This window comes from Sinocyclocheilus anshuiensis, unplaced genomic scaffold, assembly GCF_001515605.1.
Source record: "Sinocyclocheilus anshuiensis isolate Anshui unplaced genomic scaffold, SAMN03320099.WGS_v1.1 scaffold491, whole genome shotgun sequence".
Taxonomy (NCBI): domain Eukaryota; kingdom Metazoa; phylum Chordata; class Actinopteri; order Cypriniformes; family Cyprinidae; genus Sinocyclocheilus; species Sinocyclocheilus anshuiensis.
In genome coordinates this window covers 121,923-133,516 of record NW_015551041.1, presented here as the reverse complement: position 1 = coordinate 133,516, position 11,594 = coordinate 121,923, and the positions used below count along the sequence as shown (strand labels likewise).

General features: G+C 37.1%; 2 protein-coding genes and 1 pseudogene across 7 annotated transcripts in view; all 3 read left to right on the top strand.

The window, feature by feature from the left end:
• Nucleotides 1-4,981, top strand: part of LOC107661444 (ubiquitin-conjugating enzyme E2 Q2-like) — a 13,795-nt gene extending 8,814 nt beyond the window's left edge. For all 4 annotated transcript variants that reach the window (XM_016451028.1, XM_016451026.1, XM_016451027.1 and 1 more), the window contains exons 7-13: nt 2,370-2,430; nt 2,520-2,610; nt 2,713-2,771; nt 3,200-3,248; nt 3,335-3,430; nt 3,508-3,574; nt 3,661-4,981. In XM_016451028.1, coding sequence (XP_016306514.1) covers nt 2,370-2,430; nt 2,520-2,610; nt 2,713-2,771; nt 3,200-3,248; nt 3,335-3,430; nt 3,508-3,574; nt 3,661-3,692 — 455 coding nt within the window. In that variant the 3' untranslated portion in view covers nt 3,693-4,981. The remainder of the gene's footprint in view (nt 1-2,369; nt 2,431-2,519; nt 2,611-2,712; nt 2,772-3,199; nt 3,249-3,334; nt 3,431-3,507; nt 3,575-3,660) is intronic.
• A 3,604-nt stretch (nt 4,982-8,585) lies between these two features.
• Nucleotides 8,586-11,594, top strand: part of LOC107661441 (UDP-glucuronosyltransferase 2A3 pseudogene) — a 10,984-nt pseudogene continuing 7,975 nt past the window's right edge.
• The window catches only part of LOC107661440 (UDP-glucuronosyltransferase 2B20-like), a 6,288-nt gene continuing 3,279 nt past the window's right edge, over nt 8,586-11,594 (top strand). The window contains exons 1-3 of one of the 3 annotated variants that reach the window (XM_016451021.1): nt 8,634-8,662; nt 8,829-8,885; nt 9,068-9,181. In XM_016451021.1, coding sequence (XP_016306507.1) covers nt 9,078-9,181 — 104 coding nt within the window. In that variant the 5' untranslated portion in view covers nt 8,634-8,662; nt 8,829-8,885; nt 9,068-9,077. Of the gene's footprint in view, nt 8,663-8,828; nt 8,886-9,067; nt 9,182-11,594 lie in introns of all 3 variants that reach the window. The other 2 variants (XM_016451022.1, XM_016451023.1) reach the window with 2 other exon arrangements.

Sequence of the window (11,594 nt, the reverse complement as noted above, 5' to 3'; positions counted from 1 at the left end):
GCAGAGTGGACCGGTATACTACGGTCTATTTAAACTGACCAGTGTAACCTTTTATATGTTTGGTTGACTGTATTTTATTTTGATAATGAACAGACTGCGATGTAAGTTTGAATTGTTAGAATATGTGGGGTGTGTGTGCGCGCGCAGGCGCTGGTGCGATCGAACAGCTGAAACATAAAAAACTCAATTTTTGGAATAAGATATAATCCGCAAAAGTGTTTACTTTTATTTTTGCACACAATAAAAAAACTTGTTTATGGAGCGCCGCGCCACACTTCTGTTTTAAATCTGTTAGCTTAATTATTTAAGTCCGATATATTTCGCTTTTTTTTTTTATGAAAACAAATTGTTATTTTAGGCCTATTACTTACATGGGCTATACATTTTACTTAAAGCATCCCATTTTGTCCCAGGGCTTGAAAACCTGGGCCCTAGGCTAGTTAGGTCCTTCAGAAACTTGTGAACGATGCTCGTAGTTGTGGCATCACCGTTTAGTGACATCATCGAATGCTCCGGGAAAACGTATAGTCAGTGTCAGTCACAGCGCCATTTAATTGCTGTTTTGAATCCAGCAATTATTTATTTACAAATTATAAGCTCTGATTATGACAAGTGTGGTATAAAAGCTTTGTTTTTTAGAGGAATATTTGGTTAGCTGGAAACTCTTACATTGCAACCATGCTTTTGGATGCCGTTTGAGCCTATATAGCCTACATTTATGCGGCTTTGTTCTTGGTCACGAATTTCCACAAATTCAATAATATTTAGGCATTGTTTCTTTTCCTAAATCCTCACCGTCTAACCCTCTAATTTCGCAGGTTTATTTTATTGTCATTCACTTTTTATCACCGTTTTTGCATCTCTTACTGTGGTAAACATGCGGAAGGGAAATTTCCATGAATTAAGAATTCGTTCGATTTATTAATTTGTTCCCTCATTTTAGTTAAATCATGGGTTATTTAAGGAACAAAATTAATGAAACATGGACAGTGGCCACAAATTAATATGTCGTAGGAACGAATTAACAAGTTGTAGGAATGAATCCTTGTCCCGCAGCCCTGCAACCTTCAAATATGAAACAATTATCTGGGGAAATGACTGTTAGTACATTTCTATTTCATTCCATGTTGAAGAACTTTGTGTTGTTTCTATTTTAATGTACTTAATACCGTCATGTACCGTGAAACCGGTATGATTTTGAAAAATACCATGATATAAATTTTTGGTCATACCGCCCAGCACTAGTTCAAGTGGTGTGTGTGTAAGGAACTGGAAGCAAGCCGCATACGGCTATTTCTAAAGCACGCAGTGCCATCTGCTGTTAAAAACTAAGCTCAGAATCGATTCAAGAGAGAATCGCGATGCCTTCGGGAAATCTAAGAATCGATGCAGAATTATTTCTCGATTTGCGATGCATCGATTTATTGTCCCAGCACTAATTAAACATGGAAAAAATCTTTCAATTACAATTGTACTATAAAGCTGATGACTAGAGTGTTCACGTTTTTCCTCGCATTTGACCTCAACTGACTGAACAGAAGTAATCCAGAGAAGATTTCTTCGTCAAATAAGGCGGAGCCCCAGAGCACACCTACCTATTAAGCCTGTTTTATACTCACCGCGTCCGCACAAGCGCAAAGGTGGCGAAAATGACGTCATCGTGGAGTAGGCGGCCATGCGCGTTGAGTGCGCACGGCATTTTTTTGTAACTGCTTCCGAAGATACACAACTTTAACACTATTTGCTAAAAGTTGTCTTGTGTTTGATGTGAAATAAACCCAAAAGCTGAAGATTTTTTTATTCAGTTTGTTCATAAAGAAATTAATTCATTCTTCAACTCATTCATCACACGAGACGTCAAGTTTTGAGTCTTGTACCAGCAAATTGCTGCTTCTCGCCACTGATTACCAAAGGTTTTAGAGGACAATTACTCCTCGTCGCCCTCTGTCGTTTCAAAGAATAGTACAACGGCGAACACGACAAGTATAAACGCCTCGTCCGTTTGGGGAGGTGCATGCGCAGTCAGCAGAGGCTCGCGATGTGGAGCCAGGCGAAAGTATAAACAAGGCTTTAGGCAGTCGCCATGAACCAATGGTAGTTTGAAGGCATTTACCAGCTTCGGTTTTGAACTTCGGTTGGCCTGATTTTGTTGGAAATTACATCATACCAGTTGGTTCATTGGTTTCACTTGAAGTATATCAGGGCCTTAAGTTGCCTACCTTTTGTGACTGCTACTTTTATGTCAGGAGTGCGCATGTGATGCCTAAAACTGTTGTGGAACACATATCTTAGCTTCCATTAGTTTTATCTTGTTCCAGGACTGTTACAGATCTGTCTGACCTGTTTGTTTACCATTCTGTCCGTTCCAGGTATCTATTCAGTGGAGTTAGTCAATGATAGCCTGTATGAGTGGCATGTCAAGTTAAGGACGTAAGTATGGCTGCATAACATGAAATACCAGGTGGACTGATGATAGTTTTAGTGTTCAGATCTTTAAAATCATTCTCATGTTTTTTAAGGGTTGACCCAGACAGTCCGTTACACAGTGACTTGCAGGTTTTGAAGGAAAAAGAAGGCATGGACTACATTCTGCTCAACTTCTCTTATAAAGTTAGTTTTTTCTTTGTTGTACAAAAATACTGATTGAAGATAATTTGATTGAAAAAAGAGATTATGCAACTGAATTTCTGTTTTCTTGCTTGCTGATGGCAGGATAACTTTCCTTTTGATCCTCCCTTTGTACGGGTTGCGTCTCCTGTCCTGTCTGGAGGGTGAGAATGAGAAATTTTTCCTAGTAAATGAGTCAGACTAACCTTTCTATGTTAGTAAAAAGTAAAAGTAACGATTTTACTATATTTGATGGATGATTATATTTTTCCCCCTGAGAATAACATAAACGGATGTATTGTGAATAATGCTGTCTTTAAATGTTTTTGCATGAATAATTCAACATGTAATTGTAACTTAACAGAGATTGAGTAATGCTAATTTAATTTGCCTACATTTTAATTATTATTTAGCATTCTGTTTAATACCCCATGTATTTGTGAAAGGCCATTATAAAATAATTCACAGAAAAAATATTAATTTATAATATGACTAATACAAATATTGTTAATTTTCAGAATCATAATCTGAAGAGAAATTAATGGTAATTTGCTCCATCCTGCTAAATGTTTTTTTTTTCTTTCTTATCTAGCTATGTTCTTGGAGGAGGAGCCTTGTGTATGGAGCTACTTACAAAACAGGTTTGAATTCTCTTTAAGTTTTCTAAGGTTTGCACATTAAAATAATTCTTGAATTTCTAAATAATAAAATAAATTTGATCTCATAGGGCTGGAGCAGTGCCTACTCAATAGAGTCAGTCATCATGCAAATCAACGCCACCTTAGTCAAAGGGAAAGCCAGAGTGCAGTTCGGAGCAAATAAGGTTTGTTCGACTTCATGATGAAAAACAAAAATATTTGCCTGCAGAAATGTTGACCCTTTCCTTTTTGTTTTGTGCAGAATCAATACAATCTTGCCAGAGCACAACAGTCTTATAAATCATTGGTTCAGATTCATGAAAAGAACGGTAGGTGGAGAAACCGTAAAACGAGATGCAGAATTGATGCACTTTGAACTGTTCTCAGAAGTTTTTTTCTCATGTCTTTCCTCTAGGCTGGTACACACCTCCTAAAGAAGATGGCTAGGAAAAGCATTGATCTGCTTGCACACTGCAAACATGGGATATCTGGTCAAACCTTTGCTTTATTTTACTAATGTTTTCACCTCTTCAGCTTGAGTATGATGCCCCCTCGTGTAAGTGGAAGCCATCGGGGAAATGTTTGCCCTCTCGCTGTCTGGAATGCTCAGAAATTTGCAGCGTCCTTTATCTTCTGCAAGGCTGGACTCTTTGACCAGATCCCATAATGTCTGGATTTCTGTCTGTTTCTCATGCTCTCTTTCTCTCTCTCATCTGTTGTCTTCTATACTGATGGGACATTCAGAGCCTTGGTACTAATAAGGCATCTAACATGGCGTTTCGAAATGGTGTGATCAGAGAAAGATTTTTTTTTTCTCTCTCTCTCTTCTTTTTGTTGCTTCCTCACTTTTACTGGAGCATGGCTCCGTTCAGGATTATTACATCGATGGAGATGCTCAGTGAAGATGCTGGATCTGATCCTCTCTGTCTGCTTTTAAAGGACGTTCTTATGGCCATGGACTTTAAATGGTGGTTTACTGAACTTAAAACAGGATATGGATGCAACTAGAGACAATGTGAAGACAATGTGCCACTGCTCTTGTATCTATTGAGACTTTTTTTCCCCCTCATGCATTCTGAGTTAACATGTACTGGTACATTTAATGCTGATGTCGTCAAAGAATCGCTACTTGCCACAATTATATGCGTAAGCTTCCTAAGCAACCCTTATGTTAATGATAACGGCAAGGACGAGAGGAAGGGGCGCTTATATGACTCTAGCCCCAAATCTCGAAGGATGAATTCCACTCAGTTTCCTTATGCTCACTTTTAGCATGTGGCTGATCTGACCAATAATGGACAAATGCGAGCTTTGGCTTTGAAAAAGCGAAGCGGAACTTGCCGCCGCTCCATAATTGAACAGAGCTCCACTTGTATACTTGTAAATGGATTTGAGGCGTCTTAAATGTGGTGTTTATGTGAAGTGGGTGAATTATCCGAGTTGTTTTCACTTGAGGACTTGGGGACTCGAAATGGGGAAAAAGGTTGATGTTTCTCAAAATAACGGGGGTAATATCTTAAAAAGTATATTTATATAAGTGATAAGTTTTTTTTTTTTCGTTTTTGTTCCCACCCTTAATTGTCATTTTCATAATTTCTGCTCCATTAAAAAACAGCTGTTACAGATTGAGACATTTGACATTACTAATGGACCTCTCATGATCAGCAGTACTTGAACTTAGAGTTTGCTGTCAGTTTCATTTTGTGAGCATTGATGGATTAAAAGAGCGCAAATAATACTTTTCTCATAGCACAACACTACAAGAGCACTGTTTCTTTCCAAGCCTGATGGGCAATTCTCACAAAACTTTTTACCTCTTGGATCTGAACGTCCAGTATAAAATCTTAAGACTGATTAATGCTTCAACGTTCATGGCGAAAGAGAGCTTGTCAAAATACATCATACCTCCCTGCTTTTTTGTCTTTGTTTCGCAGTGTATTACAAAAAGTGGCTGTCGAAGACTCGTGCATGTGAAGGCGTCTTGCATTTTTCATTGAGAACTCAGGAAAATCCATTCTGTTTGAAAACCTTTTTTGGGCCGTTTGCGCTACCTGTCCACTTTAAGAACCTTCTCTAGTTCCTGAAAGCAAAGAAAAGGATTTTAACAGCTTCCCGTGGTCGCTATTTAGTATTTTATGATGGGGCTTGGTTTCATCGTAAGAAGTGTTAAAGGCCAATGGTGATTAGATAACTGGCTATAAAAATGTATATGATTTCCTTTGTTTACTGAATTTCTAAGTGCTCAGTCAAATGTAACTTACGTTTTTGTTGTTGTTTCTCACCCCTCCGACTTCAAATTTCAGTTGTAAATATTTTGGGACATTTGGGTTTAGTATTTGCAGAGAATGTTGTGATTGTGCCTCTTGGATCAGTCCTGAGTTTGAACTTCGTCCCGTAACAGTCAGGCTCTTGGATATGTATATCTTTAATATGGACGCAAATGTAATCTTTTACTCCAGTCACATGTAAATGTAATTCAAGAGAGCCACTGCAGCAGGAATGTCTTGAATAACTCAAGTATCTGCTTTGCAAGTTATTGCTGCTGTCTTGTTTCAGAGATGTGCTTGGTCTTGGGTTTTCATTGGTGAGATTTGAAAAAGCAGACCTCTCTAAATGTTGTTTCCTCAGAGGTTTGTTCATCTCAAGAAGTACATCTGCGTTCGAGTTTTTGACCTGGGCTTGTCCGCATTGACCAAGGTTTCTGTAACTGATGCGTCTTTCTTCTGTTTCCTTGTCCGAACAGTAATGACTTGTTTGTTTTTGTTTTTCACACTGAACGTGAACCTCACCGTAACCAATAACAGAACCCGTCTCTGGTGCCATCTCATGGAATGGTTTTCTAAGCTCACACTGTTGGCATGCTTTCTTGTTTTTTTTGTTAGGTTTTTCCATTACAAGAGAATTTTGACCATGTACAGTATATTTGTAAACTTGCATCAAGTTTATGAATAAAGAATTTTACGAGGAGCTTGTTTGGGTATCTGTGAGTGACCTGATTGTTGCATTCAATAACTTAAATTGTCATTAAAGGGGTAGTTCACCCAAAAATGAAAATTCTGTCCTTATGTCGTTCCAAACCTGTACGACCTTTGTTCATCTTCGGAACACAAATGAAGATATTTTTGGTGAAAAATAACAACAGAAAATAATGACTATTCAACAATTTCTTCTCTTCTGTGTCAGTTTTTGAGGCACGTTCATGACAGTACCACTACGTATGCATGTGCATTCCTCTGCTTGCAAACAAGGCATGCTTTGTGGTACTTTTGTGAATGTGCCTTGAAGTCTAAAGAGAAGAAATTGTTGAATAAAGTTGAAATTTTTGTTTTCTTTGCACACAAAATGTATTCTCATAACTTCATAGCATTACGGTTGAACCTGTCACATGGACTATTTTAACGATGTCTTTACTACCTTTCTGGGCCTTGAACGTGTCAGTTGCGTTGCTGTCTGTGCAGGGCCAGAAAGCTCTTGGATTTCATCAAAAATACCTTAATTTGTGTTCCAAAGTTGAACAAAGGTCTTACGGGTTTGGAATGACATGAGGATGAGTAACTAATTAATGACAGAATTTTCATTTTTGGGTGATCTATCTCTTTAAGAAAACATTAGGAACTCCAGAATTAGCAATGAATGGATGTATATACAAACTTGAAAAAGCGCTATGTTCAATTTTGAATAAAAAAAAATTCTGTGTAAAGTTATGCTGTTTAATGTAAAATGTATCATTCTGTTTAGTTTGCTGGGTAAACGTTAACATGAATGGTTCTGGCTGGTAGTTTACCACACAAGATTTCATCATGGCTGTGGGAATGGAGCTTGTTACAATTTTTTAAAATATGTCATTAACATTGTCACCAAAGTGTCTGGCTTAAGGCTTTTCTTGACTTGTCAGCTGATGTTTATTTTAGTAATTTATGTATTTTGAGCTATAAATGAAAATGCAAGTTGCAACTTCCCTAATGTTAGTCATAATTTAAAGTTTGTCAAAATGGAAGATTATATGAATTTGAATTATAATTCTTCCTTACCACTTGGGGTAGCTGTTTGCCATTTTTGTCTGCGATTAACAATGTGGCCAAACGTTAGCATGCTCTAGGCCAGGGGTCTCCAAACTCAGTCCTGGAGGGCCGGTGTCCTGCGGAGTTTAGCTCCAACTTGCCTCAACACACCTGCCTGGAAGTTTCAAGTATACCAAGTAAGACCTTAATTAGCTGGTTCAGGTGTGTTTGATTAGGGCTGGAGCTAAACTCTGCAGGACACCGGCCCTCCAGGACCGAGTTTGGTGACCCCTGCTCTGGGCCTATAAGTTACTTATTATAAGTTGCAGCACAATATAAACTTTTTTAAAATTCTATTGTATTAATAGAATACAAATAATAATTAATATTTGCTTATGGCCACTGGAATTGCAACTGATGCTTAAACTAAAGTCATTGGTATTGAACCATAGACACTGGTGCTCGACTCCATGACTGGAAAATGAACACATCCATTTGCTGTACAGCTCCGCATTAAAATGTTATAGTACAAACAAAGATAAATGAGAGTGGGTAGCTGTTCAAAAATAAATTTTATAATATATGTAGATGAGGATTGGTAGTATTTTATTTATTGCAAAACTTGGTCAGCAATGTCATGGAAACCTTTACAGAGTTAAAGTCCTTGTGTGTAGGTTTTGTTGTAGACAATGTACATTTAAAGCACATGACACAATATGATGTTACACAATATTCTTTTACAAGCCAAACAGAACATACACTGCCATATGTCTTGTGAAATTTAGTGTCTTATAGGCACTAATGAACTTTTTGTCCATATTTGGACAGACATTGAGTGACTGTTTAGTATAGTGTCAGTTTGTCCACCAAGTGTATATAAACATAGTTAAGTACTTTATACATTGTGTTAAACAAGAAGAATTAATCTTAGCTCAGGTTTCCTTTCATTCTTTCTGCCTGTTACATAACTGACTCGAACAATAACCCGTTTAGTTCACTTCTCCCCTGGAATGCTCTTAGTGGTGTGAGTGTAGCATGATCTTCAGTCTTTACAAAGCTGGACATTTAATCTTAGGTATCATGTTGACATAGTGTGTGTAGTACAAAACCAAAGAATCTCCTTGTTTAAAGTGTAATTAAAAGTAAAATATAAGACATTTCTGTAATTCCCTCATAATGTTTGCCTGGTTATAGAAAATCATAGTTTCAAAACAGGGTCCAAAGATCTTTGACCGCTATTATCGTGGCATTATTTAACTACCCTGCCTAAAGGAACCTGATAGGCTTTTGCTGTGCTCATTCATTTAAAGGAACCTTTCACCTAAATGCACTTAAAAAGCTCGTAAACATTGCATGATAAATGCGCTAAAGGTTTTGGACTCTACACTGTGCCAAGGTGAATTTCGAGGTTGTCAGGTAAGGTTTGAAATATTATCAATATATAATTCTCTCAAAATAGGATTTGATCTGGCAATGTATAAGTTATTTTATCGTCAGTCCATAGACCAGATTTCAGATTTACATTCTGCTCTTAGTTCATTATGTAATATCTTGACCTTTTACTGCTTCTATATTGTTATAGAAGCAACTTTCCAGAAGTTCTCCAGACTGTACAGTTTGTATTAACCCAAGTATCCAGGTATTAGGGTTTCGTTTTTTGTCATTTTTGTTTTGCTCAGGAAAACGTGGTTCAAAACCAAATTGCAAGTTGTTCATTTCAGAAAATGTCAAACGAAGGTGATGTTTTACTTTGAGAGGTGAATGTACACATTGAAATGGTATTGTTTTAGCATGCACTGTGAGCTTTTTTTTTTTTTACAGATGTCGCAGCATGTGTAGTGAGGTATTGCTTAACTTTGACATATTTAGGAAGCTCTCAGCACATAACACTACTAAACAAATAGAAAGCCGATTCAGATACTACTCATGTGCAACGTGAGAACTTTTTACTTTTTCCTGAAAACATTGTGTACATTGTGCCACACATATGTACATTAACCTGCTTTGTAAATGAAGTGTTGCTGTAAATCAAGTTGTTTTTACAAGGTACAGGGTTGATGCCATGACTGCTTAATAAGGAACAATTAAATCAAGACATTGTAAAATATGCAAAATTTAGTTTAAGGCACTTGGTATAGCAAATAAACCAGATACAATCAGAACTGTATATTTAACTGTTTTCTAAGTGAAATATTTAGTACCTACTAAACAAATATAAATTCTGCTGCAATATGGACCAGACATTATGCCGCATGTCAAAAGTATATCTACACAACACAAGACCATGACAGATCCATAAAAGCAAATAAGCATAAGCAAGTATCGTAATCATTGCTGTCAGTGGTATCCAATTATAATGTAAAAAAGCTGCCTTTTGTTTTTTTTCTTGACTTTTCTCTTTTGTTTTCCTCAAAGGGGTCATGAACTGCCTTTGTTTTTTTTATTTTGTACTGTTCTCTGAGGCCCACTTATAATGCTATCAAGATTTTTACATCAAAAAGCATAATTTAGAAGTAATAGGCTATTTTCTGTCCTGTTTTGACCCCCCTCATCAGATTGCTCAGTTTGAATAGGCGTGGCGGATTATAAGTAAACGCCCACTGCTATGATTGGCTAACATTTGTGTATGTTTGACAGCCTACATCATTCACAGATAGACGCTGCTGTGATTTGTTAAAAACACATAAATACTCAGTACATATCAAATTAGCTATAATAACACACAAAGCAATAGTGACCACATAATAAAAACAGTTACTCACACTTGTGTTGTGACATTAGCCTACTGTCGGATCCAATATAGTCGGCACAGCATCGTCTTTTAGTTTCAGTCTTTCTGAAAGTCCTGCATCATTAATCCAACCAGGGACGTGCACAGACATTTTGAGGGGCAGGGGCTCAAGTGGGAAAAAGGGCACTTCTCATATTTATTTAAAGGGGTCATATGATGCTGCTAAAAATTATTTTGTGTATTTGGTGTAATTAAATGTGTTTATGCGGTTTAAGGTTCAAAAAACACATTATTTTCCACATACTGTACATTATTGTTTCTCCTCTATGCCCCGCCTTTCTGAAACGTGTCGATTTTTACAAAACTCATCAGTCTGAAAAGTGAGGTGTACGCTGATTGGCCAGCTATCCAGTGCGTTGTGATTGGCCGAATACCTCAAGCGTGTAACGGAAATGTTACGCCCCTCACCATACTGTGATGATGCCTTGTCAGGCCGGAGCGATGATTCAAAAACATGAAAACCCATTATAAACGAGGCATTCGTTGCATCCAGTGGGGACATAATTATGGATTATAATGACTTGTACTGTCTTTTTACGTGTTGCGTTGCATCGCGCCGCGTAAACATAAAACCATGTCTGTATAACACTCCAAAGAGAAAGGAAAAATTTAAATTGCATCATATGACCCCTTTAAAAAAAAATAATTCTAACCAAACCGTTAAATATATTAGGGATGTGCGATATTGACAAAAATATATCTCAATATTTTCTGGGATTTTATTGATAACGATAATTAGATGATATTTTGCTGAGTGTGTTATTGTGCTGATATCTTAAGGACTGCAGTGGACAGCTGACTCCTAAAATTTTTTATATCCTGTTTTGATATTTTAAACATAAAACGTTGAATACTGATATTTGAAATTATAAAAAAAAATTTTGAAAGATACTTTGAATGTGAAATTAAAACTGCCAGTAGGTGACAGCAAGTCACTGTTAATAAGTGAGTCATTGCGACTGAACCGAATCATTTAAACTGTTGATTCATTCAGGAACGAAACACCGTCATGTTGCTCAGAGATGCAAATTGGAATTATATTGGTTGGCGAAACAAAGCAAAAACAGTCAATATTAAATTCTTGTTTATTGAACTGCTGTATAAAATCAATATCACATTTGTAATCATGCTGCTTTTTGGTGGAAAAAACGTCATTTTAATAAACTGAATCATACAGTGAACTGAATCATGTAGCTCTCATGAGTCATGGATGTTAGCAAGACAAATTAATTGCTTTTTGTCTTTTGGGTAATTAGCTGTAAATTCGAGGCACGGGTAGCTTTTAGTCTAAGCTTTAGTCTTTTGTTCTTCACCACTCACCTCCACTCCGAGACAAACACAACTGGAAAGGGAGGGAGGGCTTCACTTCTGCGGCTCTCTGCATGTCTGTGACCTGATGTGCAGCTGATCAATGTGTGCTACCATAGGGGAGGGTGAACCAACTCCAGGGTAAGGCTAAAAGCAGTCAAATCTATTAACTACAAACATCATAAACCTGTCTTTTTAGGCAAGAACCAGACATGGGTGTCATGTAGGCTAATAAAATATGTTTAATGG